The sequence below is a fragment of the Pieris rapae genome, chromosome 1, assembly GCF_905147795.1.
Source record: "Pieris rapae chromosome 1, ilPieRapa1.1, whole genome shotgun sequence".
Classification (NCBI taxonomy): Eukaryota; Metazoa; Arthropoda; class Insecta; order Lepidoptera; family Pieridae; genus Pieris; species Pieris rapae.
The window spans coordinates 1,766,350-1,785,144 of NC_059509.1; the positions used below are offsets into that span (position 1 = coordinate 1,766,350).

Consider the following 18,795-nt stretch of genomic DNA (forward strand, 5'->3'; position numbering starts at 1 on the left):
GCTATGTAACGAATGAATGTATAAAAACATGATTCCACTTTACAAAAAATTAGATATGGCAATAAACACTACTCTCAGCTTTCTTTTGTTTTTATGTTAAATTTTCTAAATCGACAAATTGTCTATTAATCTTTTTATGGTCCATTATCTATTAAATATATCCTATAGATCAATTTAAATAAAGTATACAATCAAAAAGCTATTAGAAACAATTTCAAGCGTTTACATCGTAAAGGCAACGATGCTGAACGAATTGGCCTATGCAATTATCCTCCGGGGATGCGCTAATTTCTTCACTTCCCACACATTAGGGGCAATCTAGTGTATATGAGAAATGCACTAAATTGGGGTTCCTAGGTAATGTATGGCTACATAGATATGGGCACAAAACGATATAATCATATTATATAAGATTTAATTATAATAATATATATATATATATTAAGTTAATGATAATTCTGACCTATATAATAAGTTAAAAATATAATTTTAGTTTATATAGCACTAGGACACCGAATGGGACAAAATCATATTCAGAGCCTAGACCGCTGTATTTGCAGGCTTTCTTTGACCTAACTCAGATTTCTTTTCTTAACGATTTTTTTCGCCGTTCGTGTTTTTTTAATATAACAGGGGCAAACGAGCATTTAATATCACCCACGTGAAAAAGCCGGCTCAGCTGCAGGTATGCAAACAACTCTGAAGGCTCATATAAATGCGGTAGAAGATGCAGAGTCCAAACATCTCTACAAGACGTATCCATTTACACAGTACAGCAATATCAATATTTCGATATACAATAAACAACCTTTTTAACGACTATACATCAAACCTTATACAATTACATTTTTCTATCCAATATATATTTATGGCTGTTCGTAACATGTATCGATTCTATAGCAATCGATCCTTAATAGGAACTCATTTGAAAATCGATTCCGATTCGTTGGTGGTCCCAGTTAAATAGAACATTATGTAAAATATCGGTTACCTTGACACTGGTTTGTTCACCTTTTATGGCAGGTATTTTAATTGAATAATTATGTTACAGTATTTTAATTAAGCACGAGTTACATTTGAGCTACGTTTCATATAGGCTAATAATACTCACACCACACCACCACACACCACATAGAAATAGGGTAACTTAAAAAATAACTTTTTAATTCAAAATAGATCGCTAACTGCTATTTATGATACATATTTAAATAACTGTACCATTATTAAAAGAACAAGTCACAACAAATATATACTATTAAGTACGAGAAATTTACAGTTTTACAAATCTGAGCGTTTATGGACTGACGGGAATAGCAAAGTACTGATAAGACAACTAACTACTATAGTCTATATAATTTAGGGATCTAGGGGCTGATAAGTAAAACTAGGGACTGATGAGAATGCTAATTAATGTAAGAAAATTAACATATGCGTAAAGTTTCTCATTTATTTGTTATCATAAATCTTATGGAAATCACAATTAAAATCATAATAACTAAGCTTTTAATCTAGCATCAGCCATCAACTTGGATCAGCCTCACTTAAACTATATGTAAGTGAGGCCTCTAACTAATAATAATATTATCATTTATCACCTACTCGCCTATTATATCGGCAATTGATCATGAAACAGATATAGAACTGTTTTTTTTATTTTTATATGTAAGTAAATGTATTTTAAGAGCAGTATTGGCCTAATGGCTTCAGTGTGCGACTCTCATCCCTGAGGTCCTAGGTTCGACCCCGGATGTGCACTAAATGCACTGCCTTTCTATGTGCACAATTAACATTAGCACGAACGGTGAAGAAATTAAATCGAGAAGAAACCAGCTTGCTTTAGACCCAAAAAATCGACGGCGTGTATCACCGGAGGCTGATCATCTACTTGCCTATTAGATGGACTAATGATCATGAAACAGATACATACAGAACTCTGACTAAAAACTTTACGCCACTGGATTTTTAATTATATTATCAATTCTAAAAATATAAAAAGGCTCATCATTTGATCTTATACTTACCCATACAGTTATTGGTTAAACACTGTTAATGTCTTTAATATTTTGGAACAAACTTAAATGTTGTTGCTAGCAGATTTTATAGCTCCCTATTATACGAATTTCATCAACAACCCATATAAACGCGATAAAATTAAGTGTAAAAGAATCCGAGCTCCCATTTCATGGAACAATAAGGAAATGGTTTTAACACGTTTCGCATAAATTTAAACTGTGCCATCCTGCGTTTAGTTAAAGCGGGCATATGAAACTTGACTCTAGACAAAATTAGCTAGGAATATGCGAAACAAAATACGTGCCTTGTACGGATGCTGTTTGTGGCTAATTAATGCACTGCAAACTACTAAATATAACTTGAACTTTATAAAATCTATGAAGTTATACTTCTTTTGGGGCGATGGAGAAAAATGATGAGAGTGAATTTTTACGATGCGCGCACACCGGCACCTGAATTCTACGTCGTGAAGTTAGTCTAGGTGGCATGAAAATCGATAACAAGTTATATATTCTAGTATTTTTATATTTAGACATCGTAACAGTACAATTAAACAGTGTGAATAAATAAATATTATTTTAGTAATTTATTTAATTAAGTAAGTAAGTAAATAAATTATTTTTAATTAAGAATTTTAATATTTATCGTTAATCACTACTGCATTTTAGTTATTTTTTTCCATACGCCAATGAAATATAACTTCTAACGCGTGTACATAAGTACACACACTCTTTTTTATTCTTTATTTATTTATTCCACTACATTATTCTATTTTAACAGTTACTACTAATTCGATAGAACGCCAAAATTATACCCACACTTTTTTTAATAATGTTGCATCACCCTAGACTAAAATTATAGTATGATGTTCACTGTACTATCGATGTTTTGTTCGGATCTAAAAAATTTCGATTAAAAAGAGTGGCGGAGAGTTTTTGCCAGTTCTCCTTTCCCGCTCTACACCCTTGACTTGCAAACTGGTTGTAAATGTAAATTTGGAATCATCTTTTTTGTTGACATTAATAAGTGTCCTTATTTACCTATATTAATGAAGTTATATTAAGTTTGAATTAAAGAGCATAAATAAAATGAAACCCTCAAGTGCAGTGAAGCTATCACATGTCAAAAACTATTAAAATACCGAATATCAATGTTACATGATATAATTCACTGAACAGAGAAATTTAATTTCATTAACACACTGTCAGCCCTATCGTTAAGCGATTTTTTTATATAAAAGCTAGTAGCTTATGGCTACCTGTTAAACCAAGTTGTAAACATTGATGTGATTTGAAAGTTTCAGTCATGTTAGGTATCAAATTACGACCTTTACATTATTACATTTAAAGTTTGTAGACATATTATACTACTCGCCTAAATATTTGTGGTTAAAAATTCATTTTTCAGGTCTTTGCTTGTACATTGATAAGTAAGTAAATAAGATAATTATAATACCTGTTTTATAACTATTAGTAATAGTAGTATTGTAGTATTATCTCTCGTTATCTCTACACTCTCAAAATTATGTTGTCGTAGTATGTAATAATATGTTTTATTGCTAAAATCGCGAAAGTGACTATTGTTGAACGGATATTGAAAGACACTAAAGTCTGTTGTCTATTGAACATCACAGCACTTGAAATGGCGAGTTGCCAAAACTCAATCAGTCAAAAGAGAAACTTCTTTAATTAACAGGCCAGACAAAGGCATAATAGTCGTAATGCTCATTAAAACTAGAATTGTTAGAAATTGCAGAGCTCATTTCCACCTGTACTCTCTCCTTCCTACGCTGTTACGACAAATGTTATTTGTCCTTGTAATATTGGAGTATTGCATATTACCTTATTCATTTACTAGCTGAGCTGGCTAACGACGTTTTGCCATGTATATCATTTATGGTTATTGTGCCTCACTCGACATAGATAGTGTGTCGCGGACTTTTTTGTAGATATTTATAAGATCTACAATTACTTAGAACATTGTATGGTTCTATATTTAATTGTTTAGGCAGGGTACGCATAATAAGTAACTTTTTTGGTTGATTTTTTACACCTTGTGTCCGAAAAACCTTAATATTTTACGGAACCCTATATTACTCGTGGATAATGTAGCTTTCGAATGGTGAAAGAATTTTTAAAATCGGTCCAGTAGTTTATGAGCCTATTATTCATTACAATCAAACAAACAAACAAAGTTTTCCTCTTTATAATATTAGTGTAGATCAGTCACGAAAAATCACTAGTCTATACTAATATTATAAAGAGGAAAGGTTTGATTTTTTGTTTGTTTGTATGAATTGAATAGGCTCCGAAACTACTTGGCAGATTTGAAAAATTCTTTCACTGTTGGAAAGCTACATCATTCCTGAGTGACATAGGCTATATTTCATTTTCTAAAAAAATAGGCATCCTTACTAAAATTACGATAACATTAACATTTGTTTATTATTTGATACAATTCTAACAGATGGCGCTGAGTTAAAGGTAGTTTAGTTTAGGTCCGTGTCGTGGTACCAACGTTTCACATAAGTTCTCCTACGGTTTCCCTTGATTAATTTACTACTATGTAATATAACAAAAACCTTAGCCACAGCAACGCTTGGCCGAGTCTGCTAGTATTTTATAAAGGGCAGGGTTACACGTTCTATTTCGTCAGGTCATTCAAGACACGAGTGAGTAATGAGTTGGGTCGTTGGAAGGATTGAAGAGAATGATAATGTACGAATTATGAAACACCCAAGGCGAAAGAAATTTACGTATTCGAATCACACGTTCATAGTTAGAGAAACATTTTATAATTTTTATATCAGACCACGGCTTATAGACCAGAAACGAAAATTATAAAATCCCATTTTATCTGTTACAGAAAGTAAATTACAGTTAATGTATTCTCAACATAATATGGTAATTTATGTGTCTATTTTAGTAAGAATTGCAAATGCAAATGCAATACTTGAGACGGCTACAGACTACATACACTGTTAGGTACTCCATAGTTTAATTTTTACTAAAAACAAATCCGATCATACATCTATCTTACAGTCGTATCATTGCTTACCATAGACAGTCGTTTATTTAGCGCACTACTGAGTTCTATTTACAAGTGAATAGTATCTATGATTCATCATATTTATGATCACTTTTATTCATATGTAAAATTGAATAATAAAGACATATCTGGTGCAAGTCTGACGCAGCACGATCTTTCACAGCATATTCAATAGGCATGGTCCAGTTTAAAATTTGCTTAAATAAAATGCTATGGATAGAATCCATAGATCAAAATTGTCAAGATAGGACCATCTCACACAAATCTAAGTGAATGAAATATTGAATCGAGCATATCATTTATCATTACAGTGACTCTATTTCTCATTTCTTACGAACATTATTTATGATCTTTGTCCGACGTGATTTAGCTATATTTCAAAATACAGAATATTGCAAATTCACGCGACGTAATGTTACTCTTACAGTGACTAAGTCGTGATCGTAGAGTCGCAGCTTCAATAAAGAAAATAATTGTAAATGTGTACGCTATATATATATTAACGATTTGTAGTAATTACGACCTGTATGTAAAATATGAAAACAGTGATGAGTCTGTAACAGAAATATATTCGTTTTCTAGGAAAAGCTAATTTGCCTCTTCACAACATTGTATTTTACAGGTGTAAATGTTGCAGGTTAAAATTAACCATCTGTGTGAGAGGCTGGTGCCTATAATGGGCATATAAATGTCCTGTGGTAACAGGTCACTATCTGGATAGAAAGTATACACAGAGATGATTATATACTATGACTAAACTAAGGTAACAAACAAAAATAACTTAATTAAGAGTCTACCTAGATCTCAAATGACTAACAAATTTTCTGTTCTATGTCCATCCGTTTAAAAAAAACACAAATAGAAACGGTGAAATATCTTTTTAGACCACAACATAATTGAGATCCAAACATACTTTCGAAGCCAATATGTATTAACTTAAATTTACTAAGAAAACCTTTTATGTGTTTAAAATCGATATTGTTAATAACACTCCAAGCGACAACTGGCCTACAAATTAAACACTTGTACTCAAGGATGCGTTATCTCGTCATTAAGTATTTGCACACATCAAAGGGACCAGATGTTAAGTGGTAAGGATATAGGAGCCATATATTGACAAAGTACGTGAGAACTTTGGACGCAATTACGCCAGTACAAAATACCTTCCAAGTTCAATCAACCAAGTTAATTATCTGTGGAACGTACAGCTTCTATATTCAAAATACGAATTGGCAGTTTTTTTATTATAAGGTTTTTCTGCCCGTCAAAATAAGTACATTTGAAGGAATAGATTTCTGACAAAAATAATGTTCGGAAAAATAGTGGATACGTTAATTGTCCATGAAATGTTGTCACAACGATAAATTATTTAATTAATTAATTAATTACACTCCAAATTAATTCGTGTAATTATTCTTAGCAAATATAATTGTCGCTAATAGGCCAACATTATTTTTTTATGATTGTTTTATTAATTACTCGGAACTATTTACGGGACAATTAATATGTTTCAGACAGATCTATGTCTGTTTAAACCATCTGCAATCAGACTGATTTTGGGGCAATTGGGGAAAATCCAATAATTTGTTTTCCCTCTGTAACTAGCAAACTATCAAACTGTGGCATATTATGTATTTTTCAAAATATATATTTTCTATTTCAAAAACAACATATGTTTTAATATCATTCAATAAAACCTACAGCATGGATTATCAAAGATTAGGCAATATTTCTTTTTTCATTAAAACCTTTACTCAAATCAGGAGCTAGAAAAAACATTTAAAAATCACTTCAAGTTAAAACCATATTGGTACTTTGATAATTGTCTTATCGTAAATAGTAATTTAAGTGTGTTAAAGATTCATGTTTAAATAAGTTTTACCGCTAATTGGTTGAGGCAACATGTTCTTACAATAAAGATAAGGCATCATTGCGATTGCGATGCCACTTATAATCTAAGTGAGCGTTTATTCTGCGAGTAAAAACAAATGACGCTGTAGAAGCGGTGTTAGGCTCGTGGTTTCAGAATTCAGCGTGAGACTCTCATTCCTGAGGTCGTAGGTTCGATCCCCGCCTGTGTACCAATTGCCTTTATTTCAATGTGCGCATTTAATATTCGCTAGAACTGTGATAGAATACATCGTGAGGAAACCCACATGCCTTAGACCCAAAAAGTCAACGGCGTGTGTCAGGTAATGGAGACTTGCTCAGGTTGCCTACTTGTCTATTAGATTGAAAAATGATCATGATTCAGAAATCCAGAGGCAGGCTCTCAATCATACAAATATTAAAAAAAATTACTAATAAATTTTTCTTTACAAAAAACTAAATACAAATCGATTTTAATGTGTGATATCCAGACCTAGCTCGTTTATCAGAAAGATGAAGATGATACAGATTGTCTTTACATTTTCAAGTTATTTGCTCCTGGTTATTTAAAAGACCACAGCGTCAATCAAACGTCATTATTTCTGGGTTACCATTTTTAAGTTCCAGCAGGACTCTTTAGCGGATACGGTTAATCTGACAGGCGAATCTCGTCGGATGTTTTGACAGTGGGGCAATTACCTGCCACTCACGTTCACATCCTGCGGGCTCCTGCCACAACCTGGGATTAAAATGATAACGAGCGTGTTTTGACGCGAAATTATTCGTGGTAAAACAGATTTCATATTAGCAGTCGGCTTCAAGTAGAATGGATCAGAGAGATGGCGGACCGATTTTGAAGCAAAATTAAAAATTACTTAAGCTTTTTTGGATCTTGGTAAAATTTCGTTAAAAAAATTCAGTGGCGCATCCCTTTTTAAGTCTAGGCCTCAGATTTATGTATCTGTTAAACGATCTCTTGTGAATCGAATAAGCAAGCAGATCGGCCCCCTATGCCTGACACACGCCGTCTTCACACTGTTCGAGCGAATGTTAAATGCGTATACAAAGACATTCCATTGGTGCACGACCGGAGATCAAACCTACGACTTCCGGGTTGAAGCCACTAGGTCAACACAGCTCTGCTCAAAATATTTAGTAGTGCTACCACTAAGTATGTTTAAAATAAAAATAAATAAACAGGTTTACTATGGAACATAAGATAGACAGGTATCACTTAAACCACGTCATTAAATTTGAAACTGTAGGCATCCTTACTCATCGGCAAAGAAGACAGAGGGTGTAGGCCGAGAGAATAGTATTCTTTTTAAACTACTACTGTTTACTCGTCTTTTTTAACCTAACCTTAGTGTTTGCAATCCTTCTAAGTCTACTATTAAACCTATAGTAATTTGTGTAAGGTCTAAAACCTAGGCATAAGTATTTTATTTTTTAATTTACAAAAGCGATAAATAAAACACCTCTTTTGAAAAACTACTTTGAAAATCCCGCCAATACTGAAATATGTTTAGTTCCAAATTTTTAAAACGAACGTTGAATAATATGCATATAATAATCGCCAGTTCAGTGGCGCTTTTGATTGCTTATCACTACATAGTATAAAACAAAGTCGCTTTCTCTGTCCCTATGTCCCTTTGTATGCTTAAATCTTTGAAACTACGCAACGGATTTTGATGCGGTTTTTCAAAAATTTTAATAGATAGAGTGATTCAAGGTTTATATGTATAATAACATACATTAAATAGTGGAGAATTACTGTTATTTTTGAGGTTTCTAATGTGATGTCGTAAATAATTACATTTTTTCCGCTTACATTGCAAACGCAGGCTGAACTCTACGAGTTTTATCAAAATAATGTGCTAAGTATTGTAAACATTGAAAAAGGTCTGGTCTACAGAAAAGTCTATTTTTTTCTATTTCTTCATCTATCTCTTATGGATAACCCACATTTTTATATACAACGTTCAGATTTTCTGTAGTGTATTTAGTATCAGCATTGCACCCGTGCGAAGCCGGGGCGGGTCGCTAGTAATAATAATCGCCAGTTCAGTGGCGCTTTTCATTGCTTATCGGGTATAATTTTTAATTTCATTCACTGTAACCTTTATCGGGCGTAATCCTATTATGAACAATAAACAAAACAATAATAGTATTGTGTTATATTAAAAGTCAGAAACCGACACCGATTTCTTTGTTTTGCATGTTTATAGAAGAGTTATCGACATATGAAATGAACCAGTGGCGCTACATTGTTAGATCTGAAACACAGATTTCTGTGTCTATTTCACGGTCATTTGTCAATCTAATAGGCAAGTCATCCGCCGTCTGTGTGTGTACTTTTTGGGTCTAAGCAAGCCGGTTCCTCACGATGTTTTCCTTCACCGTTCGAGCGAGTGTTAAATGCGAGCATAGAAAGAAATTCTATTGGTGCAGAGCCGGGGATCGAACCTTATTAACATTGATATTAGTCAAATATAGGCAAACGATAGGGTATGGTCCTTATAATATAGTAGTATAGTATATATATATATATATATATAAAAATTATTCTACTTCTTAAATGTCTAAATATTATTTGGTAATTTTTCTGTTTCTTGACCGGCTCTAAAATGCGTTTCTCATGACATATGCGTACACTTTATTAGTTAAATTAAATTTACGATTACTTTTTGGCATATAGAAATTAGGTATGAGATAATTTATATTTTTTTGTATGTTAACGAGAAATTCTAATGAAAGAATGACCTCTCAGGGACCTTTGACAGGTCAACATCACCCCTAAGGCGTCGACCGTGCAGGAAGTTTGGCAGACGGGAAGATTTTTAAAATTAAAGACTATAATAATATTTTAATACAGTCTATAGTTCGAGCTAAGACTATTGTTGATCATGAATGTTTCACTATTATTACGCCGTTATACAAATATCTTGCGTAAAAAATATTTTTTATATATATACACTACGGGGTTGAGAGTTCAAGTGTGCAAGGAGTGATTGTTTACAGCCCGCAATTTACTTCACATCAAGTTTTACTCAAACGAGTAGGTAAACACCTCCTGTTCTATGTAAAACTCCAAAATACTTCCGTATATAAAATCCATTTCGTTTTTCGTACCAGTAGTATGTACGTAGAGTCACACTTAGTGCCAAATCTCTGCGTGAGATTCAGAAACGAGAACTAAAACGGTTCACGTATGTCAAATTTGATACATTTTGATGTAACTAAGCGGAAGATTAATCAGGAAGCCCTTTATATTCTTAAAAGGACAGTAACGCACTCGCGAGCCCTCTGGCATTGAGAGGGTCCACGGGCGGCGGTATCATTTAACATAAGGTGAGCCTCCTGCCCGTTTGCCCCCCTGTTCTATAAAAAAAAGAGTAGAAATCAGAAAACTTATCAATATTTTAATAACACATTTATTATAGTAAAGTACCAGCGCGAGGATTCAGTGATAGGTGCGGAGGCGTCAGACGATCAAAGAAACGCCAAGGAAGTATAAAGATACCATTTTAAATAACGAAAAACAGCGAACGCACGACAAGTTTTTTTTTTTAATTTTTAATTCATGCTGGCCACTAATTACAATGCAACAGAACATCGAATTAACCGAATCGTGCATTAACCGAGTTTACACTGACGCATTAATGCATGTTGCACACACGGTGTCGAAGTTCCCATCGTACAATGAGGGCATTGATTGGTTCAAGTACATTATGTTACAAGGAATATGAACTGGGCAAAATAATTTTATGTTTAGGATTTTGAACGATTGATATTTTTAAATTTATTTTTACATTATATATTAGTCTAACTATATTTTCAGAGTCAACAATGTTTTTTTTTGGTGTAAATTATATACCAGATTGGTAAAATGAGATATTACAAAAATTTTAATCTTAAATGTCACTGTTTGGTACTCAAGTATATAAAATAAATTATATTTCATGTTGCAAGTCAATAAAAATAGTTCAATATATTATGGGAGAGTGATTAAAAATTTTAAATTTTAATTTAAAAGGTAAACATATTACTAAAATGTCCAATACAAGATTAAAAATTTTCTCAATCAAATATGCCACAGTGTAGCTTTCTTATGTAATTTTTTTTTCCTAGGTTGATTCTAAAGTTATGATAATTGATCCTACTCACAAAATCAATAACTTTTACATATTAAATATATACATATTTACATACCCCTTGAAAAATACTTGAATATAAGAAATTTTAGACTGCATCACAAATTCTTAACAATTTATATATAATATTTATTGTAGTAATTATAACTAAATTAAACATTTTGCTCCTATACTGATACATTATACATATACAAAATCAAATACTAGTTGAAGATATGTACCAAAATTTGTTTCAAGAAAGAAATTTTAATATACTTACTATATAATTAACTATATAATTTTTAAATAATATATTGTGAAAGGCAAATACAGTTTTTTTTATATTTTCAGCAATTTTAAAATTATAACAATAAATCTAAAATAACAACAAAATGTAATATAATAAATATTTTAGCATCGATCCAGACAAGTAGTAATGCAACTGCAGCATTTTTACTGCAACAAACTATTCACTTAACTTGTATTAAATATAATAACTTTTATTTGGTTGCAGATAAGGTAATATAACAATAATTATTAATTTAATGTGAATTATCATACTACAGTTTTACATATGTATTATCATTTAATTTAACTCCTTGAGTGTAGGTATGAAGTATTAAAAATTAAAAAATAATGTATTGATACAATATTGAAGGTTGTTGTTAATGATATGAATCGCAAAAATTGTAACTAGTATCCGTTCTAGTTACCATTATGAGCACTCATTACATATGAAAATGTAAATGATATAAATAGTGCGACATTAAAAACTAAAATGTTACATAAAATAAGGGCTGCATTATTCACGTACTATCTCTAATTGCATGTGTTTTACTGTTTTGATAAATAAGTATATATCTGGCGTTTTATGATAAACTCAAAACGTATTAACTTATACGACGCGGCATTCATTAAAGCAAAAAAAATATAAACAAACTTACCGATAAAAAGTACAGCGAAATCCATGAGAACTTTTCGCAATAAAAACTTAGAATCACGATCCAAGGTGATTGAATGAGTACGCGAATTAGTTTTACGTTCATTTCTCTCCATTTTTATTTATAATTTATTTAAATAACGCGTAATAATTATAATTTTGTTACACTTTTACTTTAAAATGCACCACAACCGTACGAAACGTCAATGAAACTGGTTTTCAAAGCGCGAAAATCGAAACGTCAACTTAAACACGTCAAATTACACGCGCATGCGTGTATCGACTGCCCAGTGCCCCACGATAGCGCCCAATAACGAGTAGCGAGAAGCTACACGGTAAAAGCAGAGACGAGCGTCAAAAACGAACTGCATAACTAATAGCCGCAGTTTCGCTATTACGCTATCAGGCCTTTGAGAACTACTTAATTACAGAAACATTACTTAATTAAAGATATACCATATAGATTATTAAGTATTGCTCGTACAAGTTCATACATTAAGATGTGGAAGTAATTAGTTTATGAATAATAATGACATAATTATTATATTTGACAAAATATGTCGAACAAAAGTATAATAAATAGCAAGAATTTATGATAATACACGTTCTGATTTACATTTTTCAATATTATATTTACTTACCAATTTTCAAGTAATTTTTATGTGTTTGAAGAGCTTACATAGTAGCCTTAGATTAATAATTATTATTGTCATTGAATTCCATTTTCATAATTATTAGTATCTTTTTAAATTGGTTTATACTGCCATCTAGGTTTACTTTAAAAATAATATATATAGCTCTCACTGGTTGTTATGCAGACAAAATGTTCATATAGACATCCACATAGACGTTATATTTTGCTAGAGGGCGCTGTAACTTAATTAATAACTTAATTACAGAAACATTACTTAATTAAAGATATACCATATAGATTATTAAGTATTGCTCGTACAAGTTCATACATTAAGATGTGGAAGTAATTAGTTTATGAATAATAATGACATAATTATTATATTTGACAAAATATGTCGAACAAAAGTATAATAAATAGCAAGAATTTATGATAATACACGTTCTGATTTACATTTTTCAATATTATATTTACTTACCAATTTTCAAGTAATTTTTATGTGTTTGAAGAGCTTACATAGTAGCCTTAGATTAATAATTATTATTGTCATTGAATTCCATTTTCATAATTATTAGTATCTTTTTAAATTGGTTTATACTGCCATCTAGGTTTACTTTAAAAATAATATATATAGCTCTCACTGGTTGTTATGCAGACAAAATGTTCATATAGACATCCACATAGACGTTATATTTTGCTAGAGGGCGCTGTAACAGATAAAAATTTACAACCTAATACTAATAGATGTTAGTGTTACAACACATCGATAGAGGGCAATTAATAAAATAAAATTAATGCAGCCGTCACTTAAATCCAACTTTTTGGTATTACATATTTTAATTTGTAAAGGGCTTTATTGCATTTGTTAATATTATTTAATGTCTAATCAGAAAAGTGTCGGTAAAGTAATAAATCATTTTGTTTGTTGTTAATTTAAAAAAAGTAAAAAGTTCAAATTAATAACTGTTTTTAATTGGTGAATATTATTTTTCCGATAGAGAAAATCCAAAAGCCATGCGAGCTTTTGTATCGCTCGATCTCAAGGTCGCGACAATAGCCCTACGGTTATTGAGAGCACGACATCGAAATGGCATACAGTCCTTTTGTTATTTATTAATTATTATGCAGTAAAACGAAACAGCTTTCATATAGTTATAAGATACATTCGTAATTAATAAAGGATTGTATTAAGAAGTCATGTAAACAACCCATACGATATATTAAGAAAATGAATTATTAAAATAATTTTCTATCCTCCTTTCCTACTAATACAAGTAACCTCTACAAGGTCATATATTGGATAAACACAAACATGTTTTGCATATTATTTCCAAGCATAATCTAATAGCTAACAAGACGGTGGGCTTCGTAATCCGTCAAAGATGCTTGGATCTCGCAGCAAACATTTCTGTACGATAGATAAGCTAGCTTGTTCAGATTAGCCTGTCCTTTGTAAGCTTAAGTACTTGAAGTTTAGGCTCTAGTTTTGTTCGAAAAAAGAGTTTCCATAATATTTTTGAGATTTTGTTATATATTGATGTTTTAGTCTTTATTTGTTACTCGATTTTCCAAATAATTAAATTTACTTATATTATAAATAAAAATGGTTTTTTTTTTTCATTTTAAGGACGATGACAATGTGTAAGATTTGGGAACCCTTTTAAGTTAAAAATACCTGTGTCAGGGTTTCCAGCTCTTCCATAACTTAATTATAAATTACTTAAAATATATTTGTACATAATTAAATTCCATGTTTAATAAGCGCCACGCTGTATGCACAAAATACGCCATAACACTTAAAGTATTTGATATTTGTAATCTCTGATAAATCATTTCTGAAAATCTTAAAATAAAAGTTAAAGTGACACCGCCCACAACACTCACATTTTCAGAATGTTGGAAAGTGCATCGTCAGCCGTTTTAATTGGCCCGCTTTATTCGGACCCTAGTGGACCCGGGGCATCTCCACATAGTGGTAGTGCGTAAAACTTAAAGCTCATTTGTGGAAAGACGGACGTCGAGGGGATTTTTACGGCTATAGGTTGTCAATACGCTCGCAATAATATCTGGTTGTAGGCCGCCTGTTCTAATCCGAGAGTGTTCTTACATTATAGTTTTTGACGTACACACTGAAACTATAATTTTATCGCTTTTATATGTAATATCTGTATCCTGATTTTGTGATTATACAACTTTCGTATTGTTAATTTATTTATTTATCATATAGGGAAAGACGGAAGATTAGCCGTACAAGAGGTTCCTGAGACTGACGGCTATACTGCAGTAACAAGAAGGAGGTAGTCTAGTCAGCTTGAACGATGAATCTGTCTAATCATAAGCTACTGTTAATATTCAATTAATAATATCTTCGTTTGTTTTTATTATGTTTTGTTTCTTTTGTATAATTGATATTCCCAAATTGCTTGGGGTTTTCGTGAAAAAAATACATTTAAACACTCCAAAATAATACCTACTACGTTATTAAAATATAGATTTTTAAAGATAACATACTATAAACCATACTTCTTTTAAATGGTTGTGAGAATTTAGGATTCCTACACTTTATATTTAATTATGTCTTTGAAATGGAGGAAATGAGACTAATACACGAAATAAATTTTACATTTATAAATCAGTTCCCAAATCTGAGTAAAACAAAGTTATTATATACAATAAACTGGTACAACACCCTAACAAAAATATTTAAGATTGTTATTATATTCCATTGATAGTTATTAGATATTTAAAGAAAAGGCCTAGCTAAGTTGTATTACACATACATATGTATTACAGTACAAAGTAACCAAAAATAAGACAAAAACCGCGAGAAGCGAGATCGTAAAATTCAATGGCAAACAAACGCAAAATTCCTTCATTACAGTACAATGCCTATAGACGCATACAAATAACAGGCAACGTCCAATTTAAATAACAACCTCGCAAAGCTGAAAAACAACCCGTAACCGAAGTTGAGAATAAATTAGCAACCACCCACCACCCCCTCGTACCCAATGTGTACATTGTGCAAAATATTATTTGCCTTGCCAGACAATAATAGGATCTAATGCCCCGCCCTGACATTTTAGCTTTGCCGCGCCCCGCCCAAAGAGGCACACTTCTCTATTGGCTGCGGGCGGATTGCGTCTCTATCCTCGCTATAGCGCGTCCCTCTCGCACGTATAGCTTTTCCTTCAACGCCCGAGGGGTAAATGTTTTGGTAGGAAACACATACGAGGGTTTCTAGAGCTGCGTATTGTTGAAACGATTCGCTCAGAGAATATTTTTTAAGCTCGTTTTATTTGAAGATACCTGAATGGTGTGTAAGAATTTCTCTTTATGAGATTTTTTCAATAGACAGTCCTTTAGCTGTGGATTAAAGGATCGCTATATCTTTGTAAACGTTTCCTTTACACGGCTTTATGATTCTATTCAGTTTTCTACGTTTATTCTATGAAGATTTTTATTTTTTACATTTCATGTTACCGTAATTTAGCAGTCGTGTAGACTAGAGATCACGCTCAAGGTAGTGAAATATAAATCTTAAAACACGTACAGATTTAATGAATAGTTTCGAATTGTATAAAATCACTTAAGATCTATTCTGAAGAAGTTTGTACGTTTACATGTAAATTATCTTAGAATTCAAGAATTGTCGTTTAAACGTTAAAATAATAAAGTATAGTTTAACCCTAAAAATTGACAACAACAGTATCAATTTGGCATAAAGCCAGTAACAGAAAATAAATACCACAACAAAGTTGAATCGATACGAAGACTAATAATTATTAGTCAACGGCCTGAAATTCATGCACAAAGCTCCGACCCGCAGTAATAATAACGACAATTGTTGTGTTTACTGAAACGTAAACGCGTGGAGTGGGCCCCCCCCGGGGGGCGGAGTCTCGGCCCGGCCTCCGCTTACGACCTCGCGCCAGTGCAGTCCCAAACGCGCCGCGCGCTGCAACGCACCTCTGACATGTGACGACAGCATGGAAGATTGTGATCTCAACCGCTACCGCGATATGATAATCGAGGGAGATTTGCCTCTCGACTTGCGTCCACCGCCTAGACTCTACCTACCTCACTATCTCCGCGACGACAGGGAGGAATACCAGCAGGATGACACCTACGTATCCGTCGACGAAGACACACCAGAACACCCGCCACCGTCCAGTGACTCCGAGAGATACGACGCGTCCAGCCCCATCGATACCAAACCGAGCTCACCAAAGAAACCAAAACAGAAATCTTCGTCCCAGTTAATCAAACCCCCGTACTCGTACATAGCGCTGATCACGATGGCGATACTCCAATCGCCGCATAAGAAATTAACATTAAGTGGTATATGTGAATTCATCATGACACGCTTTCCATATTACCGGGAAAAATTTCCAGCCTGGCAGAACTCGATTCGGCATAACTTAAGCCTCAACGATTGTTTCATAAAGATACCACGGGAGCCGGGGAATCCAGGGAAAGGGAACTACTGGACGTTGGATCCGATGGCTGAGGATATGTTCGACAATGGGAGCTTCTTGCGGCGTAGGAAGAGGTACAAGAGGCCAGCGCCGTCGCTTCAACATGCTCACGCCGTGGTGGCGATGTTAGCGAGAGAGGCTTACGCTCCGCTCTTGCCTTTGCCATGTTATTTGCCGCCGACGCCTTTATTATCGTTGCCGCGCCCGCCGCCGGCAACATTACGCCCTGTGCCGCTGCCGCCGCGAGTTCCAGAAATGACTGACACTCGATGTAAAAGATCAAGGAATGGTTTCTCGATAGAGTCAATAATAGGGTCTCAAGAGAGCGAGGCCGTTGAACCGCGACGTAGTGCGTTTTCGCCGCTTCATTTAGGATCTAGCCCGCCGGATGACTGGGCTAGATGAATGTATGAAAACGGGTGCGTTGCTAATTACTTTTAAACGTCCCGATAGTTTAAGACTTGGACTAAATCATATTGTGTGTTAACGGTCATACTCGTATGTAAATTTATAAAGTTGTCCAGCCGACAAATTGCCAATTGACCAAAGCAGTTACCAGTATTTTAATCTATTTACGTATTTTGCATCGGTTTAAGTGGTGTAAGTACTAATAATGTTAATAAAATAGAATATTTGTAGAATATTGTAAGTTTAAAGTTCGTCCGATTTAGTAGCACAGTAACTTAAAAAAATAATTATTATATTCTATTATTTATTTCGTTTTCATCTATGTTATTTTTTCATATATTTGGAATGCGTCATTATAGTCGTAATGAAAAAATGTGTTTACGCATTTTATTATGCATCTAATTGAGCATTTGTTATATTTTTACGTTATATGATGCGATACAATGTCTAGTCACTATGTACAAAGTAAATGTAAAAATATTGTAAATAATTGTAAAATTTATTAGAGTAGTGAATAGAGTTACTTCATATTTTGCCAAATACTTCTTGTATATTATCTGTAGTAACTTATGTATCTTAGTGTTAAGCTGTAAAAATATAAACTAAAAATACTCTATATTGTATTGTTTTTATTTTTGACTACAACTTAAACACAAAATGGATTTCAACATTGTAGGGGTAAAATTATATTAAGAGGTTGATTTTTAAGGCTTTTGTTCCAATATCTATTAGGTTTACGTTATATATTTAATTAAATTATGCACATTTTTTGCAAATAAACTTGCAAGTTCAACTTAATAAAATAAATAAAAGTTTTTAGTTTAGATCTCCAAAAACATTACTTAGGACTTATTAAATTTTTAATCAATTGGAATACAGACATTAGGCATATTTCACGGGATTCAAATCGATTCCTAACTTATTTATTTTACTATGCTTATGAATATTTCTTCATTGTTTAAACTATTAGAAATAGATCTATCATTTACCACCTGTTCCCAAATCAAGGTCAACCAACAAGCATTCTTATTAATCTCCAAGTTTTGATTTATCTGGAAACTGTAAGGAAATGCATATAATACGTCATGCTCACACCTATTAAAACAATTTTTTTTTACTTTAGTTGTCAAACATATACGAGTCTGCAATCCCACAGCTATTATTACCACAGTTAGAATTTCATTTGATTTTGTATTCCGTTGCTTTGTATTTTTAAAGTAATGTTCTATCAGCCTTGATTTGACGGTCATATTTCACTTTATACCGGCATATAAC

The 18,795-nt window shown here is 32.8% G+C and overlaps 2 protein-coding genes across 2 annotated transcripts in view; one reads left to right on the forward strand and one right to left on the reverse strand.

Moving 5' to 3' along the window:
• Nucleotides 1-12,353, reverse strand: part of LOC110999924 (putative phosphatidate phosphatase) — an 88,940-nt gene extending 76,587 nt beyond the window's left edge. Inside the window, exon 1 of the mRNA XM_022269215.2 lies at nucleotides 12,008-12,353. Within this exon, the coding sequence (XP_022124907.2) occupies nucleotides 12,008-12,119 (112 nt within the window). The 5' untranslated portion in view covers nucleotides 12,120-12,353. The remainder of the gene's footprint in view (nucleotides 1-12,007) is intronic.
• A 4,234-nt stretch (nucleotides 12,354-16,587) lies between these two features.
• Nucleotides 16,588-18,104, forward strand: LOC110999941 (forkhead box protein D3-like). The gene has a single exon (XM_022269235.2). The coding sequence runs from the start codon at nucleotides 16,624-16,626 to the stop codon at nucleotides 17,515-17,517; it is 894 nt and encodes a 297-aa protein (XP_022124927.1). The 5' UTR covers nucleotides 16,588-16,623; the 3' UTR covers nucleotides 17,518-18,104.
• Nucleotides 18,105-18,795: the final 691 nt, after the last annotated feature.